The sequence below is a fragment of the Eublepharis macularius genome, chromosome 16, assembly GCF_028583425.1.
Source record: "Eublepharis macularius isolate TG4126 chromosome 16, MPM_Emac_v1.0, whole genome shotgun sequence".
Taxonomy (NCBI): domain Eukaryota; kingdom Metazoa; phylum Chordata; class Lepidosauria; order Squamata; family Eublepharidae; genus Eublepharis; species Eublepharis macularius.
The window spans coordinates 36,715,608-36,733,632 of record NC_072805.1 but is presented as its reverse complement, the minus strand read 5'-3'; the positions used below and the strand labels follow the sequence as shown (position 1 = coordinate 36,733,632).

The 18,025-nt window shown below is 42.0% G+C and overlaps 1 protein-coding gene across 1 annotated transcript in view; it reads left to right on the top strand.

Annotated features, from left to right (window-relative positions):
• Positions 1–18,025, top strand: part of ITFG1 (integrin alpha FG-GAP repeat containing 1) — a 136,092-nt gene that overhangs the window by 68,897 nt on the left and 49,170 nt on the right. The window contains exons 11-12 of the mRNA XM_055000558.1: positions 10,887–11,037; positions 13,824–13,929. Of these exons, the coding sequence (XP_054856533.1) occupies positions 10,887–11,037; positions 13,824–13,929 (257 nt within the window). The remainder of the gene's footprint in view (positions 1–10,886; positions 11,038–13,823; positions 13,930–18,025) is intronic.

Below are 18,025 nucleotides of genomic sequence, written 5' to 3'. Positions count from 1 at the left end.
CTTTTAAAACCTGAAGGACACAGTTCAGAAAAGCTACAGATAGGGCTTTGGAGTTAGGACTAGAAAGGACAAGAGGGGACCCATAAATTGGCTCCTCAAGCAAAATTAGTGTCTTGTTACACTTTCCATTCAGTTCTACCCCAAATTGTGTTGTGTGTGTGTGTGTGTGTGTACATTAGATCAAGAATTTTTTAAATATACTAGCTTGGTTCCATTACAGGAATGAACCTTGGAGGAACCTCACACAGTCCCTGCTCCCACTTTCCCCTCCACAATAAACTGATTTGTTTCTTTCAGATGTGCAGCAAGCCATAGTTTGCCTTTAAGTCTCAACAGGCAAATTATGGTTTGCACTCATTTTGCAAATCAGGATTCTAAATAGAAAACACATCCATGTTCTTGGAATCTTGTTCTCTACACTTTAGCTGTTCAGATAGAATCATACTGTAGTTTGCCACATGCCCAGAAATTATTGACTCACCTTGTGTACCCGAGCTAGGGACAGGGACACAAGATATCATGCAGGTTCACATAGTGGGAAATGATGGTTTATTCTTGTACCTGAACCAAGCCATGGACATCATTGGAGTGATGGAGAGTACTGTCAAGTCATAGCTGATTTCTGGTGACCTGTGGTGGGGTTTTCATGGCAAGAGACTAATAGAAGTGACTTGTCATTGCCTGCCTCTGCAGCCCTGGTCTTCCTTAGAGAGTCTCCTATCCAATTACTATCCAAAGCCAACCCTGCTTAGCTTCTGAGGTGTAGCTCTCCTGGACTATCAAGATCAGGGCACGGACTTCATTATTGTTCATTATTTTGCATTAATTTGTTTAAATATTCTTGCAATGACTAATTATAATTCCATGTAATTCCCATTGGGACCCTTTCCCACCTCTATAGCCTAGTGAGTCTATCATGTTATTACAGTGGTTAAATAATAAATCTCTTGTGAATATTTAAGTTAGGAGATTAATATGCCACTTTTCCTATGTTCAATCTTAGTCAATAAATGTGAAGCCTAATAAAACCACAACAAGCATATGTAAACCACTTGTAATTCACACCACAATATGTTACCATTTAAAGCAGCTCAATAAAAACAACACTTTAATCAAATCCTTTCAGAAGCCTGACTTGAAAAATACTCACTACCCCAATCGTTCATTAAAAACCAATTGAAATAATCTTTCAACTTCTAAGAAAACTCAGTAGATGCTGGAGTTTTCTTGTCTCTGCCTACTACTAGCCACGGTGATAAAAGCAGGATTTGAGTCCAGCGGCAACAAGAGACCAACAAGATGTCCAGAGTATGAGCTTTCGAGAGTCAAAGCTCTCTTCCGAAACTACTTCCAGCCCCCCAGTCTTCTAAAGAAGGGAGCTTTGACTCTCGAAAGCTCATACCCACTGAACTGAACTCCTGCTGTTCTACTACAGATCAACGTGGCTACCTACCTGAAACTATGGCAACTGAAGGGAACCTTCATGGCCAGAGGCAGTAAACCTCTAAATACCAGTGCCAAGAGGCAACATCAGGGGAAGGCCTTGGCCTCTATGCCCTGTTTGCTCTCGAGGACAACTGGGTAACTGTTGGGAGAGACTTTAATTACCTCTGTTTGCCAGTTACGAGGTCCCCCTTCTCTCATTGTCTGAATCAAGATATCAAACTTGGTGATCTTAGAAGCAGAAATGGTTTATTATGAGACATTCTCAGATAAGCCTGATGCACACACTATCACAGCAGGGTGCATGCCAAAAAACAAGCGGCACTTGCAGTTATACCATCACACAGGCATGATGTAAGTAAACAACAATTGCTTGCAGTACAGAGGATGATTACAAGACTATATAAACAATCCATGCCCTGACCTGGATAGACCAGGAGAGCCTGATCTCATTAGATCTCAGAAGCTAAGCAGGGTTGGCCTTGGTTAGTAATTGGATGGGAAGACCTCCAACGAAGACCAGGGTTGCAGAGGCAAGCAATGGCAAACCACCTCTGTTAGTCTCTTGCCCTGAAATCTCACCAGGGGTCGCCATAAGTCAACTTTGACTTGAGGGCTGGATTTCATTTTCATATAAACAATCCAATGAATGTCTCATGATGTTCAGAACATGATAGATTGACAGGTTGAAATTATGTTTCCTTTCAGATCATGTAACATAAACTATCAGAAAGATTCCATAATTATCTCTACATTGCTGCGGATGGATATACCCAAGGCTGAGAACAGGGTAGGAAGGAAACATGTGTCGCCTTCATTTGTTCACCGAGCACAGACTGGCTGTATATAGCAAGGCCTTCGTATTATTTCAACCAAAATACAGAATAGAATGAAGAGTGATGAGCACACAGGGAGAAGAGTTCTTTAGTCAATTTAGACCATATATAGAAAACAACAAAAATTCCCTAACGGTAACCACCATGAAACATGATGTTTAACTAAATGGACCACTGGAAAAACCCCGCAGGTCTCTTCTTATGTTCTTACAGATGGTGATTTCATAGAGAAGGCACAGCTACTAATTCCGGGTGTATTTAGTCTGGAGATATGAATACTGAGGAGTTGACTTGATTGCTTTCTTCCCATATTTTAAGTGCTGTCACATGGAAGAAAGCAAAGATTTGTTCCCTTGCTGCTCCAGAGGGGAAGACTGCTAGATCGAATGGGCTTAAGTTATAGGAGGGTAAATTTCAGTTGGATGTTAGGAGAAATTTAATAACAGGAAAAGCAGTTTGACAATAATAACATTAATAACAATAACATTTGATTTATATACTGCCCTTCAGGACAACTTAATGCTCACTTAGAGCTGTTTACAAAGTGTGTTATTATTATCCTCACAACAATCACCCTGTGAGGTGGGTGGGGCTGAGAGAGCTCTGAAAGAGCTGTGACTGACCCAGGGTCACCCGATGAGCTTCAAGCGGAGGTCTGGGGAATCAAACCCAGCTCTCCAGATTAGAGTCCTGCTGCTCATAACCACTACACCAAACTGGCTCTCAGTAGAACCAATTACTGAGGGGTTGGTGGGTCAGCTCTCCTTTGCTAAAGCAGAGCAGGACAGTCATCCGTTGAGGCCGCTTTTGTTTGGGTTTCCTCCATTGAGTGGGTAGGTGGGTGGACTTAACAGACTTATAAGGCTGCTTTGGATTCTGTGAACCATCCAGAAAAAAATCCAGTTCAAATTTGGCATCCTTAAACTAGCCTCTGTTAAAGAAAACATGCAACCCCCCCTAATCTCATTAAAAAATGAAACACCAGTGATCAGTTGTCCTTTCTTGCACTGCAGACTCTCTTAGCCAAGTGATGTCTTGCCCTGGTGAAAGATTCGTTGGGGTTGTAGCATGTCATTATCCCATATTAAAAAATATATATATTTTACATCAGACAAGAAGAACAAAGATTGTTTAATTTACAACAGTGAAAATTGGATCTGCCTTCACTCCACCATTGTTGTTTAATGTTATTCCGTTTGATGAAACGATGGCACACATAGACTGGAGTTTTATATGTTCAACCCTTGTTCCAGAGACCTCAAAATTACAGTAGTATGTTCCGTGCCAAGCGTATGCCACATGTTGCCTATCCGTGGGCGAAGCCTCTGATGCAGAGACCAGATTGATTTGCACATCCAGTCATAAGCAGCCATACTGAGTCTAAACAGTTGTATTGTAAATGAATTCTACAGTTGTGTTGTATAGCTCGTGAGGGATAGATGTTTGGCTTTGATTAGCAGCCTTTGTGTCTTGTACATTTCATGCTAGATGTGTGATTGTGTGTGTGTGTGCGTGCACGTGTGCTTGTATTGGATTTGGCTCCATAACACCAGCCCTTCTTCAGTTTCAGAAATAAGCAATGAAAAGCGTCTCTGATTACTACAATTGAGGAATACAACCCCCCCCCCCCAATGAGGAAATATAGAAAGATGAAAGGGGGAACTTTAAAAAAAAATTCTGGGTGGCTTCAAGTTTCAGTTAGAAATTGCTTATTAATGAATGTCCTAGTTTCAGTGCAAGTTAAAAGCTTTTAAGAAAGCAAGTGATTTTTTTCAAGGAGACAAATTGTTCTGACTTTTAAGGAATAATTGTACACAGCTGCTTAATTGAAGATAATTTCAGTGAGATGTCAACCCATTTTAAAATGCAGGGAGAGAAGAAGAAAGATAACAAGAAGACTATAGAATGAAGATGCCTTCCTTGATTCCACCCCCCCCCACCCCCACCCCCCACCAACTCCCTTTGGGTAGGATTGGAAAACAAAACATTTTTTTTAAAATGATGCATTGAGCAAAAGAAATGATTATTTATGAGAAATGCATGAGGCTCCATATTTAATACATGCTGGCAAGTGATTTTCTTCCACCAAATTCTGTAACTGCACATGCCTGCTTCCAACTGGCAAGTGTCCAAACAAGTTTTCAAAGCTGTAACATACATTTCAGCCCTTTGCCACGATTTTTCTCCTTTAGATGTAGAATCTTTTATTTTCTTACAGCCTGTAACTTGGTTAGAATTTGGGTTTTAAACCTTTAGCCTCACCTTTTCTGCTAGAATAAAAGGTACGTAAAGATGTATGCTCTTAAAAGGGATAGGGATTTTTTTTCCTAACAGCAAATGCGTTGCCAAAGGTGGTTATAAATATTTATAAATTCTTGTAAAATCTGAGCCGATAATTGGCAGGGGAGGCTTTTAACATGAAACACTTAGCATGCCATTTTAGAGCGGAAATATCTTGACAGTCGTTTAACAGCTGCAGTAAAACACTGAAAGTTTCCATGGCTGTCGTGAAACCAGTCCAACTGAGGTAGCCTAAATCAGATGAATCACTGATGAGATATTTGTCATGCGCTCTAGAACTCATCTTCACAGTGCAAAGAGACAGGAGAAGAGTGGAGCTGTTGCTTCTCTCACTGTTTAAAGTTTTCGCTGCCAAGTACCCTTTTTAATATATGTATGAAACCTTGGCTGCGCATTCAGAAGGTAATTTTGGTCTCACATAAAGATTCACTTTAATTTTGATGGCCGTAGTACCACCTAGGGAGTAACGTAGGATTCCTCATTTGTGCTTCAGAAAAAAAAATGTTTTGAGATTGCCAAAATTGGTACAAAAGACACCATTTGTTCATAGTCTCCTCCCTCCCCTTTATCACCAGAATGTATGGGGATGGAGAAAAAACATCTGGTGATCTGGCAGACGGCAAGCTGAAATCCAGCAGATGCATTGCACAGTGGGTTTAAGAAACCGGTTATTTAGTGGAAGGCACGGCTGTCTAAAGTAACTTAATGATACAATTAGCCAAGGTTGTCTCCTCATCGTGTCGTGGGTGCATTCGGTCTTGGGATCGAACAGATGGGCTTGGGAGGGTAAGCATTGCTCTTCTGCCCAGTTGAGCCTCCTCTTCTGTGGTGTTTCAGAGGAGCCTGACCTGTATTCTGGCCTTAAATTTTCATCAGCAGCCAGCTGGCTTATTTGTTGCTTCAAAGTACATAATCCCCGCATGAGCAATTCTGATGTTGGCAGCAAAACACTCATTTAAGTTTCTGCTGCTCCGTCCACAGAAGTTGCACAGCCATTTCCAGCCTGAGGTGGGGCAGGGCTCGATGCAGATGTGGGTGCTGCTGTATCTCCAGAAGCAAGTTTTATTTATTTATATGTTTTTTTATATCCCGATTTTCTCCCCAAAGAGATCCAATGCAGCTTACAACAATACAAAAATGCAACGTACATAAACCAAACAAAAGAACAAACTACGTCCTGAGCCCATGCTGGATTCAGTAACTGTAGGGTTGCCAACTCCAGGTTGAGAACTTTCTGGAGATTTGGGGGTGGGGCCTGGGGAGGGCAGGGTTTAAGAAGGGGAGGGGCCTTCTTAAACCCTGCCCCTCCCTTATACCCCAGCAGGGTATAATGCCATAGAGCCTACCCCTCCAAAGCAGTCTTTTTCTCCAGGGCAACTGATCTCTGTCATCTGCAGATTGGTTGTAAATCCTGGGAGATCTCCAGGTCTGACCTGGAAGTTGGCAAATCTAAATAGCTGGCTCATCTAAAGCCTCGAGCTAAGAACCGAAAGGGCCAAGAGCCCCTTAGCTCTGGCTGAAGTCTCGAGCCTTTGGCCTCATCCAAGTTTTCAAGCTGTAACAGGATGGGAAAACAAAAGCTCAGTCTTCCCCTCGTTGTTAGAAAACGGAAGCAGCTTGTAGCTTTGCAGGCCAGACTAATGAGCTCCCGACGTTTCCAAAACCCATCAGATTAAGTAATCAAAGGAACAAAAGCAGTGAAAAAAGCACGAAACTGCAACTTGCTTATTTTTGCCAGTCCCTTAAATGGGCTCTTCTTCCACTGACCTGCAGTGTATTCATTATTTAATTCTAGTGTTTAGATGCTGCTGTCCTCTTAGCATTCCAAATGCCATACATTCAAACACAGAATGAATAGAACTGCAAAGACTTCCAATCCATGCTGAAAAGGCCCCAACTGCCAAATACACTAAAACGGCATGTTTTTTTAAAAAAATTCCACATCATATCCACCGTTCAGAGAGAAATGGCCTTCACCATTTATTAGTTTTCACCCACCAATAGGAAGACAACGAGGAGGGATCCAGATGGATCTCTTGGAGAAGCCCAGTTCTCTTGGAGAGAGCCCTGCCCAGTGTTTTCAAAGAGTGATTCCGCACACGTTGGATAATGCACTTCCAATGCACTTTATCAATCATTTGAGGTGGATTTTTTGTTCCGCACACACAAAAATCTGTTCCAAATGAACACGTAAAGGAGGGAGCTCAGAAACAGGGAAGCTTTTGCCAAGCTAAGGGAACTGTGCGGATTGTGGTATGTGCAGAAGCGTATTTTTTTAAAAATGAAATAACTGGTGCCCTTTTGTTTTTCCTTAACACAACGAGGACTGTTCACTGCACAGAAACAAACACGCCCTTTGCTGCACATTATTCATTCGATTACTTATATGAACCACGTTAGGTGACTCACCAAGAAATCACAACAATTAAGTTAAGAGAGGAAGAGCGGGGAGGGAAAAGAAAGCATCCACAAGCTAGTTGCTAAGGATACATCATGAGCTGAAGCAAAACCATTTAATTATTTCTCTTCCAGCTTTTAATACTAGTTCCACAGATCTAATTTTGGTGATTGATTACTATGATTAAGTGATAAGAGCTTTTTGCGACCCTTTGCCTTGAGATTGTGCTGCTAGTCCAGGAGGCCTGGTTCTTAATTGCTAGGATCTGTAACAGAGTAGAATTAAAAGGGGCCAGTGCAGCTTTTTATTCATCGGAGGCCATGCTGGTGTATATAATGGCCTCGTGGCACAGGAGAGACTTAATTATATGCTTTTACCATCGTTCTCAAAAACACGTTCAAAACGGGGTGGATTTTTAGTTCTTGGACTGTGTAGAAAGGCATACATATAATAAGGTTTGAGGTTGTTGGGGTTATTTTGATTCATTTTCTAGGTGAGCTGCCAGGAAGAGGGAATAGTCTTAACGTGTGTGTGCTAGGGTTGCCAGGCCCCCTCAATCTCCCAGCAGGGGATTGGGGCCTGGCTCCTACCTCTCTTCCAAGGGGAGTGCATGCACGCTCCTGCAAAGCACGATGATGTCACTTGCGGGAAGTGACGTCATCACGCAGCCCCCCCCCCAAGCACCCATGCTCCGCAGGGGCTTGCGTTGGGGGCTGCTGTGGAGCGCAGGAATGCTATACTCCACAGTGGCCCCAAACGCTCCAGCGGATCAGGCCCGTCTTGAGCCGCTGTGGAGCGCAAGAGCGCTCCTGCAAGCCGCAGCATCCCAAAATGGGCCTGATCCATGCCAAAACAGACCCTATCCACGGGAGCATGCAGCTCCACAGAGGAGTGAGCACAGAGGGCGCGTGCCCCCTCCACTGGCGGGGTGTGGGGGGCGAGGGCGGGGGATCTCCCGCCCTCACTGGGGGTCTGGCACCCCTAGTGTATGCGCGCACGTTTGGCATAAAATTTCATATCATTCTATAGGCCCAGTAAATGCATGGCTCTCACAATCCATGGTTTTGGTTGGGGGGGTTAAAATTTGCATTATTTATAGTCCGCCTTTCTCTCAGACCCGAGGCAGATTAGAAAGTGTAAATCAATACAGTTCAACAGAACAGGACATTTAATAAACAATGCAATAAGGTTTGTATTGCAGAAATCTGAAAAAAGCAGAACTCTAAAACAGAGTAGAAACAAACATGACCCGATAAATAATGGGAGAAATTACATAGTAGGAGCATACTTGCATCAACAGACAGTATGTACTATACGCAATAGTATAGTCCACAGCCCCTATACCTTGCAAATTAGGAGCCAGTTTAACAATAATAATAATGATAATGATAATAGCATTCAATTTATATACTGCCCTTCAGGACAACTTAACACCCACTCAGAGCAGTTTACAAAGTGTATTAATATTATCCCCACAATAGCCCTGTGAGGTAGGTGGGGCTGAGAGAGCTGTGACCGACCCAAGGTCACCCAGCTGGCTTCAAGCAGAGGAGTGGGGAATCAAATCCAGCTCTCCAGATTAGAGTCCTGCCGCTCTTAACCACTGCACCATGGAATATGTGCTCCCCTTTCCTCTGTGGAATGATTTTTGCTCACTCTTCCCTTTCTTGCATTTAAACCATATTTCTTATTGCATGTACAAATTATGGTTCTGTTGTAAAGCAGAGATGATAACCATGGCTTGGAGTGGGTTTGCAAGGTGTGTTTATGACCGAACCTGGTTCATGTTAACCCAGAGAAAAGTGTAACTTGAAGCCAATACCATTTAAATCTGCTCTGGACCTAGTGCAGGCTTGAACAGGACTTAATGCCATATCACCCTCCTCCCCCGTCCCCCACACACACCAGGGCTGTTACGAGTATATAATAGGGAAAATTCAACTTGGCAGAATATTAATGGGAAAAAATGTGTGCCTTTGCCAATGGAGCATTTCACACATTGCTTCCAGGAAAAGGGCATGTAGTCTCATACCAAATGAAAAGTATGTTGGGTAATTTTACCTAGAAAATAGTAAGCAACATTGATAAAAGTATAACAAGACAAAGAGAGAAATTCTAGAGAACCCTCGAGCTGCAGCGTGTCTGTCACCTTTTCTCACATCTGAATGACAGGGCATTAATAGGATACATAATGAAGGAACTGGAGTAAGCTAGTAAATTGTATAATGGTATGTTTTGATATTCGGCTGAGACAGAATGAGAAATAATGGCGATGCAATGTAATGATAGCCGTGACTCACGCTGGATGTAAATATGTAAATATTCATGAAATGTGTTAAAGAAGAAACTTGTTATCATGTTGGTAATGAAAAGCTTCATTAAAATGTGGAGTTGAGGGAGAAAGTCTGAATCATACATTGTAGATTTTGCACAGTTGGAAAGAAGTAGTTTACGGTACAATTTAAATTACTTGGCTTGGCAGATGAAAGAGGGGACATGTATATTCTTTTCCCAAAACCTCGACCAAGTAGCTAAGATAAAAACTAGATATCGGACACAGTCCTGCTGCCAAAAATGGCATCCCTGCCTCTAGTTCTCCCTCTATCCCCCTTCTCCCCCCTACTCTCCATAACATCTACTGAAAGTCACTATATGATGAGACATCACACCATGAATTTTCCCACCACCTACTAGACGATGGCAGTGAGAAAGAATGGGACAATTTGCCACATGTTGTGATGTCGGGTGCCGCTCATAAGTTGAGCGCCATTACAAGTGACAGAGCACAGGGGGATGCGGGGATGCCATTTTTGGCAGCAGTCCTGTGTCATCTTTTAACATAAAACTAGCAGTGACATGGAGAAGAGTAGGGCAGTCTGCCATGTAATGTGACACATCCTAAGGTGAGTGCTACTACATTTTACGGAGAATAGGGCGGCAACTACACATAAGGATGCCATTTTTGGCAGCAGCCCTGTGTCATCTTTTAACATAAAGTTCCACCCTATAATCTTTTCTCCTGTCAGTGTCTTTTTGTTCCAGCACCCCAAAATATACTGAGCCTGTGTGACCCTGCCTCTTCGCTCTGATTTGATAATCTGTTATCCTCACTTTAGAGGCAATCACACGTTGACCTCTTTTTCTTCCATATAAGAAATAGTGTGGGTAGTGTGTGACTTGTGTAAATTGTCAGTTGTGATTATAACATATCTAGCCCAGATATATGTTTGGCAGGAAGATCTTGATAAGTCAAGAAAAAAACCCCTAAATATATTAATTGTGCTATTGTCCGGAACCTAAAGAGTTACATTTGGTATACCAAAGACTTGAACATACCCAGAGGAGTTCCCCCCCCCTAATATTACCCCCACACACACACACAACAATGCCATAACAAACTGTTTTTTTGAAAGTCTGCTTGCTGTCTTTCATGGGTGCATACAGGTTCAGGAATGTGAAGTGGAAATCCCCCTTGGGCACATGAGAGTCGGTGTAGTTCTCTTTATCCTAACCATACATCTATCAGTATCCTTTGAGTTGTATAGAGTATCCTCAACAACAGAAGAGAAATGTTTTGGAGGTCACAATCCCCCAAACGTTATTTATTCAGTAAGCACTAGAGGAACTATCCCAAGTTTCCCTCAGAAAAGAGTGGTGGGATTTTTTTAAAGATTTCTTAATGAATTTAAAATAAAAGGAAGGTTGCCCCTCCACACCTTCTGCAGCCTTGCAGTGAGTGTTTGCTGAATCCCAGGATCAAAGAGAGACAATAACTGGCCCACTAATGGAGTTTGTTTAGAACCCCTTAGTTGCACATCCATAGTCAGCCATACAAAGAGCTCACAGCAGAGAAGGAGGATTGGAAAAGGAAACCCAAATCTGTTATGTGTTTCCCTCTCTTTTTGCAGCAACCAGCAAGCTTTCTTGTTAGAGAATGTCCCGTGCAACAACGCGAGCTGCAGGAGCGTACGCCGCATGTTTAAGGTCCACTGGGATCTCTCGGATCTAAATCAAATCGAAGGCGCGGTAGTGGCAACCTTCTTTGACATTTATGAAGATGTGAGTTCAGCTCTCTTCCATGTTTTCCTGCTGCCTTAACTGCCATCTGCCCATTCTTGTTTAAGGTTTCGTTCCAAACTAGCATTTCATAGTATTTTGACAAGGCAATGTACAGCAGACAATGAAAACTAACAGTTCGATGGGGATGGGGGGAATGCTCATTTTCGAGCTAGAGAGAAAGCTGTTGATGGATGAAGCTGCCTTATAGCAAGTTGAGCCCCTGAGCTCAGCATTGTCCATTTAGCTAGCTACTGTTGAAAACAGGATGTTAGTCTCATTGGACCCTTGTTTGATCCAGCAAGGTTCATCTTATCTCCTAGATCCACTCTAGCTGTCTAGCCTGAGGATTGTGCATGCTGGCAGCAACTTGTTAGGAAAAGAGTGCAGAACAGTTGCTGTGTCGTTATGAAATGTCACAACTGAGTTGCTTGGACAGAGTGACTTGACGCTTTAATCCTGCCATGCAATTTTGGAAAATGAATCTGCAAATATTTGGTAGTCAGTGCGCACCAGAGTAGCTTGGAATCTTACATTAGCTTTGGTCAGTACAGATTTTCCAAAATTGCATGGCAGGATTAAAGCGTCAAGTCACTCTGTCCAAGCAACTCAGTTGTGACATTTCATAACGACACAGCAAATCTGCAAATATTTGGTAGTCAGTGCGCACCACTGCACACTTAACATTAGCTTTGTTCAGTACAGATTCCCACACAATGCATGAGCATAGAGCATATCCTGGCCTTCACTGCCAAATTTCCCTTGGCCTCATCTTTACTTCTAGCTCTTGAACTGTTAACCACCCCTGTTTGTTCACTCCCATTCACAAAGGTATTCTGAGCCCCTTCAACAGATGTCATTTCTGATTTTGTTTTCCCCGTGGCTGGAGGTTTATTTGGAAGTTGCAAGGGTGAAAAGTACATCTCCACCTTTCTTACTTTTTTTTTTTTGCCGTGTGTTCTGCCAAATAAGTCATTCAAAATGTGTTTCATGTTCCTTAATATCTGGAGGTGAAGTTTGACACTTTTGAAGCATTGTTAAATGCAAGCCCGATATCTGCTTAGCACAGCAGTGCTTCCTGTTGCAGAGAAGTCATAAAACTGACATATTCCCTGTTAAATGTTGTGATGGATGGAATGGCATTGCCTCAGAATATATAACTTTTTACCTAAACAGGTGCCTTCAGCCTCTATCCATGCAAAGCTAAGTTGCAAAGGAACATGTGTGAAAAGTTATTGTGTGGTTTCAGGTCTTTTTTGACACCATTTAATTTATGATGGGGGATGTTCAGATTTGAGTCTGAATAGAGATGGGCACAAACCAGAAAACAAACAAACCATGCGGTTCGTGGTTCATCACGTTTCACAAACCACGAACTTTCACAAACCTGCCCCGGTTTGCGAACCGGTTCATTTGGTTCATGAAAATGTCACTTCCAGGCCAGCAAATCACCACTTCTGGGGCAGCAGAAGATCACTTCCGGGTCAGCAGAAGGTCTGCAGAAAGGCCATCCCCCATTGCCTAGGAAACTGATTGATCGACACCAAGCTGTCTGCAGTGACAAACTGAAAAACGAACCAAACAAACCAGCCTAAAGTTTGTGATGGTTCGTCAGAAATGGGCTCTGACGAACCGCTGGTTCGCGAATCACGAACCGGCCCGATTCATGCCAAACTTTGGTTCGTATTTCAGTTCGTGCCCATCTCGAAGTCTGAATGCTATTCCTTGAGCAAATGTGTACAGCAGGCTTGAACTGACTTGTAACATCAAAAATATCTAAGAATTGTCCTTTGAAGTGGGAAGAAGGGGCTCAGACAGCGATTGCTCTGATATAATTCTCAGTAGCCTCATCAGACTACAATACCCAAGATTCTTTGGGGGGAACCATGACTGCTAAATGCTATAAAACTAATTTAGAAGACTTTTAAACCTCTGGTGATCTCAAACAAATAAAACTTGTTTTTCTTCCTCTGGATTGCCACTTGTGTCTTCAGTATGCATGTGCCTCAATCACAGCTACAGAAGTGAAACGGGCCAGATCTTAATTAATTTTCTTCCGCTCTTTCCCACCTGGGACTATTCTTCTCTCATTCCACTCTAAGCAGCTTTCAAAATCCAACAGTGAGTTCAAAGAAATCAAATTGAAATTTCTAAATTTCCACAAGGATTGCTTTGCTTCTCTTTTCAAAGAATGACAACATTCTGGCTGCATGTGAACGGTTTCCCTTGGTGCGTGTAATTTAACTAAATTATTCCAGCTAGGGTACCTGACATTTGTATTCTTAACTGCCACTGTATTTTCAAAACATGATCTGGTGACTAAAACGGTGTACTGTTGCAGAATCCAGCCTGCTCTATAATAAATATGATGCCACCAGGCGACAGGAGCATGTTACAATTATGGTGCATATGTAGAGCCGAAAAAAGATATATAAAAGGAAAAGATCTATTAGAATGAGAAATTTCTCTTTCTTGCAACTTGTTAAACTGTATTTTGTTTGCAAATAAAATGGTGGCCAAATATTTATCACAGCCGTATTAAAAATAGTTTGGGGGGTGGTGGTGGTAAATAAAAGTGTTCACAGGCTCAATTGTATCCATGCATTTTTGGACAGCTATTTCTGTTTTTGCAATTTAAATTCTAATTTGAGCTAAAGTATATATGATCTCGTGCTGTTTGCTTAGGTATTCTGCTGCTGGTGGTTTTTTGTTTTGTTTTTGTTTTGCGTTTTTAAAAAATGATGCTTTTCTGGTTACTCATTGATCCTTTTTACCCCGTTTTTCTTTAGGGGATCTTGGATATCGTTGTTCTCAGCAAAAGCTCTAAGTCAGACCTTGCCATCCACACATTAAAAAATAACTTTGAAGCTGATGCTTATTTTGTTAAAGTCATTGGTAAGTGGATTGTTTTGAAGATATTAAAATGTGTGCTGGGAAAAAAGATTGTTACTGCTTCTACTTGCATGTCTAGAGCAACGGAAAGTATTATAGTAAAAAAGAATAGTCACTGAAGGCATGTTCGTGAGTCCTTAATTAAGGGAAACGGGTTGGATCCAAGGAGGTGTCCTCTTTGACCCCCCAAAAAGGCTGTGCTGAGATTCATGGGACCTGCCCGTGAAAAAGTTATGTGGGGGGTGGAGTGTAATATGTGTGTGCGTTGTGTCGTCAAGTCACTTCTGACTTATGGCGACCCTATGAATGAAAGACTTCAAAAATGTCCCATCATTAACAGACTTGCTCAAATTCTGCAAACTGGAGGATGTAGTTTCCTTTATCGAGTCCAGCCATCTCGTTTTAAGTCTTCCTCTTTTCCTACTGGCTTCCACTTTTCCCAGCATTGTTGACTTTTCCTGAGAGTCTTGTCTTCTCATGATGTGACCAAAATACACTAGTTTCAGTTTTATCATTTTAGCTGCTTGGGAGAATTCAGGCTTGATTTGATCTAGACCTCACTTATTTGTCTTTTTGGCTCTCTTTTGTATCCACAAAACTCTTCTGCAGCACCACATTTCAAACGAATCGATTTTCTTCCTATCAGCTTTCTTCATTGTCCAACTTTCACATCCGTATATAGTAATGGGGAACACCATAGTTTGGATTATCTTGATCTTGGTTCCCAGAGAGACTTCTTTATCTTTAAGGATCTTTTCTAGCTCCCTCACAGCTGCTTTTGCAAGTTTCAATCTTATACAGTCTAGGATATTAATTCTCCTCCTTATACTTGCCAGTTTATATCATCATGGTGGCGTTATCTGTGTAGAAGCCTAATTTGGATCTCAGTTCAAAAGCTGTGTTGTTTTATCTGCAGGATTTGAGTCCAGCGGCACCTTAGAGACCAACAAAATTTTCAGGGTACAAGCTTTCCAGACTTAAAGCTCCCTTCTTTAGTATCTGAAGTCAAAGCTCCCTTCTTCAGATACCAAGAAGAAGGAAACTTTGACTCTTGAAATCTTATACCCTGAAAATCTTGCTGGTATCTAAGATGCCGATGGACTCAAATCCTGCTGCGTGCTGTTGACCGTCTACCTAAGTATTGCTTAACTGGGTACTGTGGTTAGCTGTCACTGCAGTTGGGGCAGAAGAAAATTCACTTTGGGTAGGAACTGGGAAAACGTGGCCCCTGTGGCTGTTCCCAGACTCGGAATCTTTGTGACCTGTGTGTTCCAGGTACTTCTCCCATGCAATCAGACCATCAGATTCATGGGAGTCACGTGCAAAGACAAGTTGTGGTTTGGGAATGAAGCTGAATAACCTTCAGGCTTGCATGATTCCTCTTCTCTTCGCTGCCCTTCTTCCTTTCACACACGGCTCAGAAATTAAACACTTTTGCTTTTGCAACAAACCAAAATGTGTCATTTTGTCTGAATCACAAATGGTGGCTTGCTCACTTACTTACCCATTAAAATTCTAAACCACAATGCGGGAGGAGGGGAGGACAAACTATATATGTTGTGAGAGCAAGATTCCAGCCGAGTAGCACCTTAAAGACCAGCTAGATTTCTAGAGTACGAGCTTTCAAGATCAAAGCTCCCTTTGTCGGATGCAAGGAGTGGAAAAAGGAAGCTTTGACTCTCAAAAGTTTATACCCTGGAAATTGAGTTGGTCTGTAAGGTGCTACCGGACCCAAATCTTGTTCTTCTACTACAGACCAACATGGCTACCCACCTGAAACTATATAGGGACAGCACTGGAATCAGCTGCCTGGGAATGTGTTGGGTTCCCCCTCACTGGCAGTCTTCAAGGATTGGCTGGACGAATACTTGTCGGGAATGCATCAGGCAGGGGGTTGGACTAGATAGTCTGCAAGGACCCTTCCAGCTCTCTGATTCTATGATTCAGACAACACAACAAATGTTGGTGTGCTGCCAAAGCATTCAGCATCCCTTTATTGGTCTTCACAACTAATCTTGTCTGAGCAGATCTTTCATTTTCTTATTTAATTTGTGTGCGCTTATTTTATATTCCCATGTATATAATATATAGCTGTATATTCTAATACATAGAAGACTGCAGTGATGAGGGAGTAGCAGGGGGAGCAGAAAACTTTTCACTTGTAGAGAAAATATGCAAGGTAAATAAAAAGGGAAAATACTATTTTCAGCAGCTTTTATCCGGAGCCCAGGAGGAGGGTTGCTTTTAATCAGGGCTATGGAGAATTAAGTTCAATACGATCTACCTCTTGCTGCTTCTGAGGATACACAGTATGGCATTGCCAGTGCACAGTTGGTTCAATAAAAGAAGCAGCGTACTCCGGATCACCAGGCACGATTGATCCTCAGCCTCTGAGAACAGAATTCATAGCGCGTAGAGACTACCAAAAGGTTAAACTTGAAATAAAGCATTTTAAGCAACTAAGCAACTGTGCGTTTAACAGAGTATTTCAGAAGCACGACTTCCAACATTTCACATATGAAAACGTGGGAAGCTTATTCGTGCTTTCAGCTATCGCTTCTCGCGCATTGGTATAATGGCCTGAATGCTCTCCATGCGCAATTACACAGTCATTCCAGAGGGGCAACCGTATTCATCTGTTGCTGCAAAATGGAACAGAAGTCCAGTGGTACCTTGAAGACTAACAAAATTTATCCCAGCAGAAGCTTTTGTTGAGTCAGAGCTCACTATTACACTCTTTTTGATAATTAAAAATTTTATTTAAAGAAAATCGAGTACAGTAAGAAAAGAACATAGAGTAAATTAAGTGCATAATATAAAAATTAAGCAGATTCTAAATTAGACAATAAATTGGAAGTTATACAATCTTATACAATCAATAAGTATGTAAACAGTACAGATATAAAAGTCTTGGGAACAAAACATGTAGTTTCTTCAAGCTAATAAACTAATTATTACCTATTTGGCTTCTCTGAACCTAGATGCATCACGTTTCTCCTCCTCTCTTCTTCCCTTCCTACACTCTTCTTTATGTGCTGCAAGTTATATTCATACCGCTCCAGCTTCTGAAGCGGTTGAGTTACTAAACTGACCACAACGGTCTCTAAATTTAATGTTTAACCTCAGTCGCACAGTTTTGTCCTGCTTCTAGAATTGACTGAATGTAAACGAGTAGAGTAGCATTTACGATGTGCATTGGAAGTTGGTGGTTTCAGGGAGGAGGTTGTGATGGAAAGAAAGCATTTACCTTGCATTGTATGTTCAGGAGCTAAAAAGAAGAGATCAGCTTAGTCACAGCTCAGGGCTCACAATTTATAGCAAAGGAAGGATTTGTTCTTTAGGTTAAAGATACAGTAGGCAGATATGCCTGTCTTATAACACCATATTTAACCATCCCAGCTGCAGTAAGGGAAATGGAAATCGGAACCCAGAATAATTACTTTGAGTGCACATGTGAACAAGTTGCATTAAAAAAATATTATTTTCTCCCCAACATGCAAAGTAAGGACAGTGGTTTCTCAAAGATAAGTAACAAAAACAAAAGGAGACAGTATGGAGAATAAATTCTTAAAAGTTTTTATGGAGTTCCTCTGGTTTGCATTCTTCCCCTCCCAGCAGAATTTCCTCCATGGCTGTTTTAGAGCTGGCATGAGACGGAAGGGGCTCTGGCCCACCAGAGCCTCAATAAGTATGTTGGGTTGCCCCAAGAGTCCTCTGCGGGGTGGGGAGGTGGAAGATATTGCTTGTGAAGGTTTCAAGACCCCTTTCAATTGTGTCAGGACTCTAAAGACAACCGGTTAACTGGCTTCAGTGGGAGGGAGCAGAGGGGATACCCTTTAGCACTTAGAAGCTGGTCGCCAACAACCTGTAGGACCTTTTATCTGGAGCGTTTTCTCTTCATCTGAGAGAATCTCTGATAAAGACTGAGAGATCTCTGTCTTTTGGTGCTACACCTCTGAAGATGCCAGCCACAGCTGCTGGCGAAACGTCAGGAACTACAATGCCAAGACCACGGCAGTACAGCCCGGAAAACCCACAACAGCCATTTTTCTCTTCATCATTCAGCACTACAGATATTTTCTGTGCCAGTTTGATGTAG